The 13,820-nt window shown below is 44.5% G+C and overlaps 1 protein-coding gene across 1 annotated transcript in view; it reads right to left on the bottom strand.

The window, feature by feature from the left end:
- Window positions 1–13,820, bottom strand: part of CA6 (carbonic anhydrase 6) — a 93,151-nt gene that overhangs the window by 16,224 nt on the left and 63,107 nt on the right. Inside the window, exon 5 of the mRNA XM_085609732.1 lies at window positions 3,032–3,098. Within this exon, the coding sequence (XP_085465858.1) occupies window positions 3,032–3,098 (67 nt within the window). The remainder of the gene's footprint in view (window positions 1–3,031; window positions 3,099–13,820) is intronic.

Here is a 13,820-nt window from a genome sequence, read left to right as displayed (position 1 = left end):
ATTTTAAAACAAGGGTTACATTTTTTGGGTGCATCTATAGTAAATGTTCTGCCTCGAACGTTATAATGCTTGGGTGCTAAAGGTATGAGAAATGAGAGATGGCTTTGAATTGTAGCCTAATGTGTCTTTAACACCACACCTCCACCCCCTTTAAAAATGCAGATCACTCTTACACGCCCTGGGCCTCATTTATGAAAAGTGACGCATCGCAGCGTGAAAACAGCGATGCGTCACTTTTCATTGTGCCCTCCTTGCGACATGCTGGATGCGTCATATTTACAATGACGCATCATGTCGCAAGGAGTTACAGATACGTCAGTATTTCTGATATATCTCTAGGCACAAAAATGATGCATTGCTGGAGTGTGTCACAAAAGTGACGCAACTTCAGCAATGGGTCATTTAACATGGGCAAGTCCCATTTCAATGTGCCTGCGTCAGTCTTACGCCTGCTGTGAGGCAGGCGTAAGGTATTGACGCATTTGCGCCCTAGAAGTGATACAGTGAAATCTCATAGATTTCACTGTGTCACTTCTACGAGGCTTACTTGCGTCAAAACACCCGCCCTGCATACATTATACCTGGCGCAGGTATAATGTGGCGCAGGACTTTACAAAGTGACGTATCTACCTAGATGCGTCACTTTGTAAATATGACGCAACATGGTGCATTTTTTACGCTGCTGGTGCGTCACAAAAAGTGACGCACCGGCGGCTAAAAAGTGACGCGAGGGCTCATAATTAAGCCCCCCTGTCTTTCTCAAAGAAGGTGCCAGGCAGTAAAGGAACCTCTTCTGCGTTCAGCCTGTAAACAATGTGAAGGGTCCTGACACAATCCTTGGGCACTGATGTTTATTGGTGGGTCCCAAACACGAGAAGCCCATATAACCTGGTACCCAAGCATATGTTGTTCAGACCTGATTAGTTAATTAGTTGGCAAGGCCGCACATCTTCCATTAATGCCACACTCACCTATATTTGGGGGGATATTTACAACAAAATGTAGGAGCGTGGTGTTACTACAAAATTGGTAACTCCGGGCTCCAACATTTTTAAAATGCAGGGATGCGCCATGATTACAAAGATACAGTGCACTCCTGTGTCTCCCCTAGTGCTGGCGCTGATAAAGCCGACTAGCACCAGCGTAGGCATCCTACCGCAATGTTGCAAGGGTGCAGGTGCAATTATTGATGTGCAGAAAGGAACACCTTCCTGCACATAAACAATCTTGAAAGGCACTTTGCTATTTCTATGTGTGCTTCAGAATGCAGCACACATAGAAAGAGCAAGGAACAAGGAGATATTATTTAATTTCTCCTCGTATCGCCAGTCTAAGTCCAGGTATTTCATGGTCTTAGTTTTTGGCGCTCCACCAGCCTTGTAAATATGGGGCTGCATCAAAAACCAATGCGTGTTGTGGCAGAACATCCAATGTAACACACATTGCAAGCCACACCCATTGCACGCATCTTTCACACTAAGTGAAGTGTGAAAAGGGGCCTTAGTTACAAGGCAGCATAAGCCACATTAAGTGGCTTAACGTCGCTTTGTAAATAAGGAGAAGGGAAATCATCACCAGAACGTCGCTAAAGGTGACGTTCTGGTGGCAATATACCCTACTAAATATGCCCCTTGGTCTCTTACCCTGTTGTTCATTAACAGGCCCTGATGCCATATTCTGAGTTGGAATCAGCCTCTCCACCGCTGCCAGCTGGGTAACCTGGTGCTCCCCGGATGATAGAGGTGCAACACTGGGTGTAGGGGTGGTGGGAAAGACGAAGCCGTGAAAGACATGCAGTTTGGAAACAAAGTGTCACTGTCATCCCCTTGAGCACTTCTTACTCATGGTTGTTGCAAAACATTCCAGGATAGTCCCTGTTTATATCAATGCACACATTAAGGCTTTCCTTCACAATAATTATAAGATGTATCAATGATTCAGTATTTTTGTAATATCAGTTCCTGTGCCGTCTAGCATCCACTATGCCTACCCTTACCTGCACTCCTCACCCTTTGTGCATATCATTAAAGAGGAAACAAGGGCTTGTAAAGATCCTTTACTACAGGTTTAACATACAATTCCGTATTGTATGAAATCAAAAGGGCTTGAACTAACCGACAATGGGTAATGCATTAAAAAGTATTCAGAATAGGGGGCTCCAAAATCTGTTTTGCCCGGGGTACCAAAAGTCCTTAACATGGCACTGACAATAGGAAGTCTAAGGTTCCGTATATGCTCTTCGGTCCCTTTCAGGTACCACTGTGTGAGCAGCAAGGCTGGCTAACCACAAACCCAAAGAGGAAACACATAAAAACTCTGAATGAACCCCCTTCCGGGGATGGCGCCAGGACAAATAGGGTGGGGCCAAACTATTATAACACCTTGACATTCCTTCACCATCACTTTCCTCATAGCCTGGTGATGGGTGCAGCATCATGCTCTGGTGCACTGTACTGAGGAACTGTTTTTAGCTACAAGGCTGTCACGTGAGCAGGAAGCCCCAAATTATCTTGTGGGCCTGTAGAATTTCACCCGGTAGAGATCCGTTAATGTATTTCCCTCAAGCAGCCTCTGGTCCAGGTTCTAAGTGCAAGAAGCACCAGCTCTTGTAGCAGGAGGCTGTTGGAGGTGACCTCACGAGTGTCTCGAGGGCAGAGCAGAAGTTGTCCATTACCCACAGATGCTGGATGTGAAATGCTTGTCCAATGAATAAACCGAGGCCAGATCAGCTCAAATGTCCTCAACGACAATGAGTGGTGCCACCATGGACAACACCCATATAATCTTCCCATATGGAAGGGCACACGTTCTGTGCTTCAGGTGCCTTGGGTTTCCAACATGAGGAGAATGACACAGGAAATCACGACTGAGGTGTGAAAACAGTGATTGAGGTGTAGTTGGGACACTGAGGCAAGTCAGGCTCGCATACAGTGATCGGGGTGGTGAAGAAAAAGCAAGTGGTGAGCAGTGGAGGTGTTGATCGTGACACCAGTGAAACCACACCTGAAGTGTGTGTACGAATGAAACTTACCGGCAAGGCGGATCTTGGCCAACTTAGAGATGAAGTCACTGTAGTAAGTGTTCTCGAAGTTCCCGTCCTGTTGGGAAGAGACCAGTAAACACATGAGTGAGATAAGGGACTGACCAGTGAATGAAGTCTAACAGAGCACCGTCCATGAGATTTTAATGAGACAGGGTGAATGCGGTGAGTGCCAGTGAGGTGAATAAGGTACAAAGAAGGAAAGTATAAAAGATCAGCTGGAGATGGGTGAACAAAGTGTCAGACAGAAAAAAGAGACACATGAGGAGTACTATATTGTTATTTATGATATTACTTTACTGAAGGTATTTAAAGAATAGAAAGCTGGCCCCGTTCAATGCACGGTGTGGTGTATATAGGTGCATGAAAAAACTCTATCGAAGTAAAGGGAAAATAGGGGCGCCCACCCTCATTCTTTTGACTAATAGCGAGATAGAATGAGTAAATTTGTCCTGAAAACATTCTGGAGTTCTCGACTCAAACAGGTATCTCTAAAAGAAGCCGCTGGAATGAGGAAAAGCCATAAACATTTAAATATCCAGTATAATGATTGCCTCAGATATGGAATGCATGGACTCCATTCCACAGTGTAACATCTGTGCCGAGCATAGTGCTGAGAGCTTACCAGCGACTACATGAGTTCGGAAGATAAAAGTGTGCTCTCTACGCAGTCACTCAGCGCATTATTACGCATTGAGGTCAGTGTGTGGCTGAGCATCCTCGCTGCCTGGATCGCTCAGGTATCCCTGTACTTGCGATCACCCATAGGTGGGCTCCATGAGATGCTTAGAGTATCAGGGATAGAGGTTGAAAGTGGGACTGCAGAATTCAACATTGGCTGAAGGATATCAAACTCAAACTGATTCTCGGTTGCCAAGGGAATTACATGAATTACAGGAAAGGGGCTTGGACAAACCTTATAAACGTTCCCTTTTCTAGACAGTGGAAGACCAAAACAGAAAGTTTCTTTCTGGTCATCCATGAATGTGGAAGAAAAACTACCTCGCTCTTTTTCTAACAAAATTAAACTGACTAAGAAGAAACCTCACCTGTCACTGCTGACAAACAATTATGCAAGAACCACCATAAACCTTGCAGGAGAGAGATCATCCAGTCAAACAAAATCCTTACATCAAAAGGATTTCAGAGCTCACTACAAGACCCGAATGCTCTTCAAGATCTATGAGGAACTGACCAATCATGACGCAGCTACATTACTCATCCTCAAAATGTATGTGACTTCCTTGCCAACATTTTCATTAACAAGATCAGTGATGATAATGGCAAAATATCTCAAGACTCAGTGGATAACACCATCATTTCCACACAACGTCCTGGCATTACCAGCAAATTCTCCATCTTCACAATGCTTTCAAGTGCTAACATCCCAAAACAAGTACATGAAATAAGACCCTGCCGCTCATGTCTAGTCCTCATTTAAACCCTAGCGGAAGACCTTTGTCTGGTAACTAATGCCTATCTTAAGAGGGGTATTTACCAAATGATTAAGGAAGCAATTGTTCTGCCTTTGTTAATAAAGACCACCTTAATTCCACCTAATCCACAAAATTACAGACCTGTGGCTACTGTGTTTCTCATAACAAAAAACCATAGAAGCAGAGCTCACTGATCAGCCTTTACACTATGGATAATAAAATAACTTATTGCTGTGTGAATTTCAGGTCACCAAAGCTGTGGTGATAGAGAGAAGAATGGCCAGAAATAAGAGACGGTCGAGTCTATTTACAGCATTTCACTCCGTGGACCATATCATTCTCCTCTGTCTGGACTAAGCCCCAGAAATTAGGAGGACCGCCCTGCAATGGAGTAGATTGTTTGTGACATGTCCCAAAGGGTGGATCAAGCTACTTTTTCACACCTCCTTCCTCAGTTACCTATGGAGGGCCACAGTGGCTCAACTGCTATCTACGCCAACTGCATGGTTGATTTAGAGTCACAAGCGTCTGGTGTTAGCTATAAGGTGACTTACATAAAACTTGATCTCCACAGGAAAGCTCGGCACTGAGCTGAAGCTTCAGTGTGTTCGAGGATGGTCCAAAGTTGGATGCGGGAGAACGATCTCAGTCTAAATGACAATGAGACCGAAGACCTGCTCCTTGGGCGCTCATGTTCAACAGCACTGCCTTTGGCCTGGCCAGTGACTCAAAAGATGCTGCCCATTCTACCATTGAGTCTGTAAGGACTCTTGGCGTCATTTTCCACAGGAGCCTCTACTTCGAGCCCCGGCTCAAAGCTGTGGAGAAGTTGGCTAATTTTCCATATCAAAAGTCTGTCTGTTTCTTGCTGTTCTATGAACAGAGAAAGCTTCTAATACAAGCTGCAGTGGTATTGCAAATACAGTACTGCACAGTTGGCTACCTGAGCATTAACGGTAAACTGTTGGCCAGTCCACAGGCACTTGGAAACCGAGATATCTTTAACTGTGAAAGTATGACCATCTCACAGACACCTACAAATGGGTTTGCTTACAATCTCTGACCAAATACACTTTAGGACTTTATGCCTGAGGTGGAAACTCTTCAAACCCCACAATCTTAAGTTTTTGGCAGAGTAAGTAACCCACCACATCCCATGAGATATTTTCACTGGACCGACAATCCCAAGTCATTAGTGGCAAGGTACACATGTTAAAAAATGAGTTGCAAGGCCTTAAAACGTGCTGGAAGGAAACTATGGAACTTCCTACCTAAAAGTCTCTTTGACAACCCTACCCACTCTAGAGCCTTCACATTTGATTGAAGACCTATCTTTGAGATAAAAAGAAGTAATCCTGTCTCTTATTAGGCCTCAGACATGTCTGTAACTCAGAAAGAGTCTGAATGTATGTGTCTGATATTTGAGAGGCTAGCCCTAACTAGGGTGCAGATACTCAGAAATGTTTGTGTTGACATGCTTTATTAATATTGAATGTTTTGTTCTGGTGTTACTCCTTGAACAGTTTTTTCATATTATTTGCAGTATTTTTGGTGAAATTTGAGGCTCACCACAATTTGCATTGTTGTGCTCTATAATTAATAAACTACAATTATAAGTTACTTTCAACAGCTGGAAAAACTATTGATGGGTACACCGTTCAGTGTCTCGTAAAGCAGAGACAATACCCCCTCTGTCAAACCTTTGCCAGAACTCTGTTGAGAAAACATTAGCCGAGGTGGTGCCAAAAGCAATGTTAGTGACCATCAAATACTTTCAGTGGGCAGTGAGTGGGGGCAGCGGCCATAGCAATAGGCCACACTCTGTGGCTGTTGTCATGGTCCGCAGGAATAGCAGACACACCTTGTGCCCAGATTCTGCTGGGCTGTGCATTGTTTTTAAAAACGCACTCCCAGAGTGACTGATCATGAGCTGCTTCTATTTCAGGAATGATAGGGACCATTAGAGGTTAATGAACTACTAATAATCCTGATCATTTTAAGTCATACCATAGGAATCCAAAATGGTGGATGCAGTTCACGAACGATCTCATTTTAATATATATAGAGGGACTTTTTTCCAACTTGCAGGAGCGTACCATGGTTTCTCTCTCAGGTTGGGATGTCTTTGTATTGACTCTCCAATATGCGCTACATTATGTATTAGGAAGACAGAGTCCGCAAACTTCTACTTAAAGTTCGCAAGCTCCACACATCTCTTAATGGCAAACGCAACAAACACTTTCAGTGCACCGCAGCCAATCAGATTGCAGGTTTGTGAACCCAACTAATTACATTTCGTATTCATTCATACTTTGAAGTCAAACCAATTTAGCGTTCTATGGAGCCCAGATACCCGCATAATTCACCTTTCAAGACCAACATTTGTAATTTAAAATGTGTCATAAACTAGTAAATGGATTTTCACCAACTTGTTAAAGCACACGCAAGAAGTGCAAAACTTCTTTCAAAAACTACAGAGGCGCTATTGGTGTCTGATATGTGTGTGTGTGGTGTATGTATATCAAGACAACACCTTTTCAGGATTACAGTGTGGCATAAATTACGCAAAATAGGATAATGGAAGCCGAATTCTGGGTATTTCCGAAGTTTAGGTGAAGAACGGCTCCTTTATATGGAGCAACCTAAAATACCACACATTCTCTTAATCTGCTCACCTCAAATGCTTGTTATTCTAGCAGAATTTTTAAGCATAGGATTGGCACAGTGCCATCCATGCTGAGCTAGAAAGTGACAAGCATTTTGCCACTTTTACATCTAAGTGTTTAAGCATAGGATTAGCAAGAGTCATCTGCGCCGAGCTGAAAAATATCAAAAGGCACTCACTACTCAAGGCCCAGTATTACAGCTTTAGACTGGTAAAATATCACCCAATCCAACTTGGAATGAATAAAAGCAACCCCTAACAAAGGTGTCTCGCTCCCTAGAAATTCACTGAAAGAACCAATTGTTAAAATGACGTTATAGTTAGGAATTGTCATTATGTCTTCATTTATATTAAAAAAACCTTAGAAATTCACTGAAAATAACAAAGGTTAAAGTGACATTATAGTTAGGTGTGATAGATAATAAGATCTGATTTTCTTTTTTTAAACCTTAGAAATTCACTGAAAAAATCAAAGGTGAAAGTGACGTTATAGTCACATGAAAGTTTCAGTGCCAACGTAATGGGTCCAAACTGGAATGGCATGGTGAGCAAAAAAACGATGGATTTAGGCCCAGATCTCTGTACTGGGCTGAATGTATGACATTGTTCTGCATTCTGTCCATCAATTGTTCTTTTTGCATTTGTCACCCCAAGTGGGACGGATATGCCCAGACGTGGGTCCCGTGCTCCCCATGCCACTGAAGTCAAGCTATCCTGGCTGATGAGGGCTGAAATCCCGAAACCGGTCCTAGGATGCTTGTTTCCAGTCCAGGGAGGACCTGGCCTGGCAGGTCGAGCTGGACTGTTCCTATTGGCCGCAGGGTCAAGACTGATTTGCACATGGCTGGGTCCAAACTGGAATGGCATGGTGAGCATAAGAACGATGGATTTAGGCCCAGATCTCTGTACTGGGGTGCATGTATGACATTGTTCTGCATTCTGTCCATCAATTGTCCTTTTTGCATTTGTCACCCCAAGTGGGACGGGTATGCCCATACGTTGGTCCTGTGCTCTCCATTTCATGGAGTCAAGCTATCCTGGCTGATGAGGGCTGAAATCCCGAAACCGGTCCTAGGATGCTTGTTTCCACTCCAGGGAGGACCTGGCCTGCCAGTTCGGGGTGGACGGTTCCCATTGGGCGCAGGGTCAAGACTGATTTGCATATGGCTGGGTCCAAATTGGAATGGCATCTCTGTACTGGGGTGAATGTATGACATTGTTCTGCATTGTGTCCATCAATTGTTCTTTTTGCGAACGTAATGTTTTGAACAAAAAAAGACACACATTCTGCAGTTATAGTTAGAAGAGCTAACTATAATTTGAGAGCTAACTATAATTTGTGCCCCCGCCATGCACTGCTTATGATCTCACATATTACAGCACTCATAATATGTTCTATGACATTATTTACGACATCACTGATGACATCTCCAATTATATAATTGATGACATCACTGATGACATCATACTAACAACTTTTGTTCACATTACTCTATAACAGAGTATGGTGTTAGAGGTTTGTAAATAAGTACCAAATTGCTCAGAGTAATATAAAGCATCATTAATGCCATCACACATACAATTCCCTTAAGCGAAGCGAGCTTGTGTTATGTACAACATTGACCCTTTATCATACACTTCATGGGTAGCCGAGTTCATATTAACAATCAATCAGACATAGATGAGCAACCTACTGAACACTGTGTTCAATCTGTATACAAATGTTCAGAGAAAACCAATTTCCTCCTATACTGAAGTTCTGTTAAATAAGTAATGCACTCCTATGGACAACCTTTACCTGTTTTAAACCCTTCACAGTCACCAAACCGACAGTGAGAATTGAAGTGGATATGAGTAGAAAAGTGGGTACAGTAAATATTGTTTACTCTACCACACTGTTTGCAGGAAGTGAAACTCTCATGAGAAATAAATCATAGAGTATTAAAAAGTATCTTGTAAGAACAGTGTTCACTCTATGCAAAAGTTGTCAAAAGAGAGACTATTCACTTAAAATACCCAAGGTCTGAAGGTGCTAAAGGTCTTACTACCTGCCGCCTTTATTTTGTGTTGAAAACTTTACAGATAGCCCATCCTCTGAAGCAAATCATACACATGAACATAGGTTAGTACCTGGTAAGTACAGTCTTATGTAGAAAATGTAATGCTCAGATGATTCTGTCAAAATACTCAAGGCTGCTTACAATACATAGTATCTACTACATAGAATCTTTGCGGTGTTGGAAACGTTTTCTGCAGAACCAAAAACTTGTGAGAAACATACTGGACACAAGGAGTCAACTGTCAACTGTACACAGAGTTACTCCTGAATATAAAGATTTATAATGTGTTCAATACCACTACCAACCTATGATGCATTACCATTAGCTGGATACAGGCTGTATAAAATAAGGTAGAGAAGTAATATAGTACTTACCCCCCACTATATAAACTATAAAACAAACTAACACACTCACTGGATGATGTCATCGGTGATGTCATCAGAAACAAATTTCAGCTGACATTTCAGGACAAGGGGACACAATTCTCATGTCCTGGAAGTTTAAAAAACTTGGCCTAAAGTATTTTTTTAAATAAAAGGTATATAGGGGCAGCATACGGGAGCCCTGACCCCTGGACCATGTAGGGTAGGTCCAGGGGGCTACCGTGCATTAAAAAAAAATACGCATTTTACTGAAAAAAACACATTATAGTTAGACCATGGACTGCGTATGACCTCACATATTACATCACTCATGATATGTTCTATGACACTATTGATAACATTACACATGACATCTGAAACGTCATCATTGCTGAACACATTGTGCATGGCAGGGGCGCAAGTTATGGTCACTTAAAATAACAATAACTGCTGAATTTCAGTGGGTGTGTTTATAGTTTAAAATGTTCCTTTTAAACTGACATTTTCACCTACCTATAACGTCACTTTACCCTTTGGTTTTTTTCAGTGAAAAATTGAAGATATATATATATTACCCAGTGGTGGTCAACACTAGGTAGTTATAGTGAGGTCAGCTATTCCATAGAAAAAAGTGCTTTTTGTGTTGCTAGTAACTTTGGCCCCTTTTGACGAATCTCCACTAAACATTTTAAAAAGGTGCTACTTTTGACTAGTTTGTGCTTGGAAAGTTTCTGGTGATCCTTCATGTGGGGTCCAAGAGAAAAGGTGATCCCAAAACACAAAATCTCTCCATAGACTTCTTTAAGAAGGGCGACAGCAGAAAATTCTGAACGTGATTACACCAAATTTGGCAGACAGCTAGATCTTGGTCCACAATTTGTGCTTTTTGTGAATTGGTGCAAATCCACTCAGTAGTTTTTTAGAAATTAAGAATCAAAATATTTGTATATCTTGACAGTTGGCACTGTGAGAGGCACGAGAGACGCTACGGGAGCATCAATTTAAAAATGGAGCGTTCTGATTGCCCATGGAGCTTTTTTTCCCTTGGGCCAACTTGCTCCAGTGGAAGTCAGACACACATGAGCAAGTGCTCTGATTGCCTGCCAGCAACATCAGAAAAATGTTGCTGGAAGCAATTACAGGACTCATGGGCTTATTCCACTTTCCTGAAGTAAAAAAAAAAGTAATATAAAGGGTCAGGGTAGGGATTCTCTGTCCTCTTAGGCCCCCTGGGGGGGAGCCAGAGGGACCCACTCTGGGGCCAAAATACAAACATAATCGGCAATTTTTGCCGCGATCCTGCAGGACTTTCACAGGATCTGGAAAAAATATGGCAGCCGGGGCAGCATTGTTCAATTATAGGCCCTTGGGGAGCCCAAACCCAGGGAAACATTGTTTATTTAAGGGGAGGGGGCATGTGGCGCCCCCTCCCAGAGTCAATATAGGTCCCGGGAGCCCACCCACCCACAGGGCCGCATTACATAAGAGGGGGGGTGCAGCCCCCCTCCACAGGCCGTTTTCGGCCCTGGGGACCCCAAAGTATTATATTTTTTGGGGCGGGGTGCAGTGCCTGCCCTCTCAAGGCAAATTTGGCCCGGAGACACCATCCCTCGGGCCCAACCTAATAAATCAGGGGAAGGGGTCCATGGGGCACCCCTTCCCGAGCCATTCTAGGCCCAGGGGAGCCCACCCATGGGGCCAAAAAGGGACGGGCTGTGTGAAAAGCCCTGGGAACCCCATGCTGTAGGCCTCTAACTTTACAAAAAGGAAGAGGGGGCTGCGTGGCCCTCTCCGAGTCATTAATGGGCCCGGGGATCCAATCCCCCGGGGCAGGCTAACTTGCTGTGTTCCAGAGAGCCCACCCCCGGGACACAGCGTTTTCCCTACCCGCACCGAGCAGACAGAGAAACCTGTGTTTGCTCACCCATGGCAGGGGCATTTTCAAGACTCCCGCCAAATGTGACCAAACACAAAAGTCTGCTCCAAGCAGGCGGGAGATTTGAAAATGCTCCCGCTCAGACGGGGCAGCATCAATAGCTGCTTCGTGTGGGCGGGAGAAATGCCAGCTCCCACAGAACACGGGGAGCTGGCTGGGCCAACGGGGCCCTGGGGCTTCCCTACTGCCCTCATCATAGTGCATGGTGGGTGTCCTGGATGGGCAGCAGGGCACCCACCTATATTAAACACAGGCCCGGGGAATCGGGTTCCAGGGGTCAGAATAGACTTGGGGAGGGGTGCCATGTGGCCCCCCTCCCCTTTAAAAAAAGGACCCTAGGGGATATGGTTTCTAGGGTATAATGAGGCTCGGTAAGGGAGGGACCCTTTAAAATAATTAAGGCCCTGAGGGATGGTGTAGACCTAATGAGGCTCGGGAAGGGGGGCCGCATAGCCCCCCTCCCTTTTAAAATACTTAAGGCCCTAGGGGATGGGGTCCCTAGAGCCTAATGAGGTTTAGGAAGGGGGGCCATGTGGCCCCCTCTCCCCTTTGTGGCCCTGGGAGACAGGGTTCCCAGAGCCTAATGAGCTTTAGGAAGAGGGGCAATGTGGCCCCCTTCACTTTACAATACTTAAGACCCTGGGGATGGGGTCCCCAAGGCCTAATGAGGCTTGGGGAGTGGCCCCCTAGCCCCCTTTAAAACAAAATGTGGCCCTGGGATGATGGGACCCCCAGGGCTTAATGAGTTTGGGGGAGGGGGCCACACGGTGTCCCTCTCCTTTTTTATTTATAAGGGCCCGGCGAATGGGAGCCCTGGGGCCTAATAAGGCTCAGTGAGGAGTGGGTGAGGCAAGCTCCTACTTCCCTTACATTTTGGTCCCGGAGGATGGGGTCCCTGGGGGGCCCAAGAAGACTTGGGGAGGGGGGCAGCGCAGCCCCCCTTCCCTTTTTATTGGAACTGGTTCTGTGGATCGGGTACCCGGGGCCAATTAAGGGTCAGGGAGGGGGGCTGTATGCCCCTTCGCCTTAATATATATGTTTTGCCCCAGGGGAAGAGGTCCCTGTGGCCTGAAGGCCAATCCTAACCTGCGCACGCCAAAGGCAGTGCGTGGTATGGGGTTAGTAGCCTGTTGGGGTTTTGGCCACAGGGCCTGGCTGCAGGCAAAGCCCTTTGGCCAATACGACACTATGCACAGCCAAAGTGTGTAGCGTATAGTTGGCTGCCTGTGGTAAGTTGGAAACAGGGGCTGGCTGAAAGACAAGCCCTGCAGCTAACCCTTCGCCACGCATTACCAAAGGTCGTGCACGGCATGGGATTGGTTGGCTCCAAATGGCTGCCCTGTGGGGAGTTGCACCCAGGCCCTATGGCCAACCCCATGCTGCATGAGATGAAGGGCCATGTGAAATGTGGGGTTGGCTGCTCGTGGGGGGGAGGGGTGTTTGCTGCAGGGCCTGACCGCAGGCAAGACCACGTGACCATTCCCCCGCCACGCACAACCAAAAGCTGTGAGTAGCGGCGGGGTTGTCTTTATGTATTGGGATAAAAAATTACTTTATTTTAAATAAAACTCTAGAAATTCACTGAAAAAACCAAAGGTTGAAGTAACGTTATAGTTAGGTCTGATAAATGGAACAATCTGTTTTTGTTTTAAAAAAAGCCTTAGAAATTCACTGAAAAATACAAAGGTTAAAGTAATGTTATAGTTAGGTGAATATGTAAAAGATAAAGTTAACCTTTTGAACTAATACAAAAAAACAACAGAAATTCCCCAGTTATGACTTGCGCGCCCACCATGCACTGCTTATGATCTCACATATTACATCACTCGTGACATGTTCTATGACATAATTTATGACATCACTGATGACATCTCAAATTACATAATTGATGACATCACTGATGACATCATCCACACTTCTTTTGCACACATTCCTCTATAAACAGGTATGGCATTAGAGCTATGAAAGTAACTGCAAAAAGCTCAGAATAATATGAACCGTCATTAATGCCATCACAGATACAACTCCCTTAGGTGTAGCAAGCATATGCTATGTACAACACTGACCCCTATACTATACACTTCACGGTTAGCCTAGTTCACCTTAACAACCAACCACAGCTATATATAGGAAACCCTCATTACACATGGTGTTCAATATGTATACAACTGTTCAGAGAAAACCAAGATCCTCAAAATACTCGACGCCTGCTCCAAAATGAATGTCCTACTATGGACAGCTTTTATATGTATCAACGTCCTGACATTCACCGAACCAACAATGAGAAATAAAGTTATATGAGTAGAAAAGTGGGTATTGTA

Source organism: Triturus cristatus, chromosome 1_2 (genome assembly GCF_964204655.1).
Source record: "Triturus cristatus chromosome 1_2, aTriCri1.1, whole genome shotgun sequence".
NCBI lineage: Eukaryota > Metazoa > Chordata > Amphibia > Caudata > Salamandridae > Triturus > Triturus cristatus.
The sequence above is the reverse complement of the archived record's forward strand: the minus strand, read 5'-3'. Positions and strand labels throughout refer to the sequence as shown.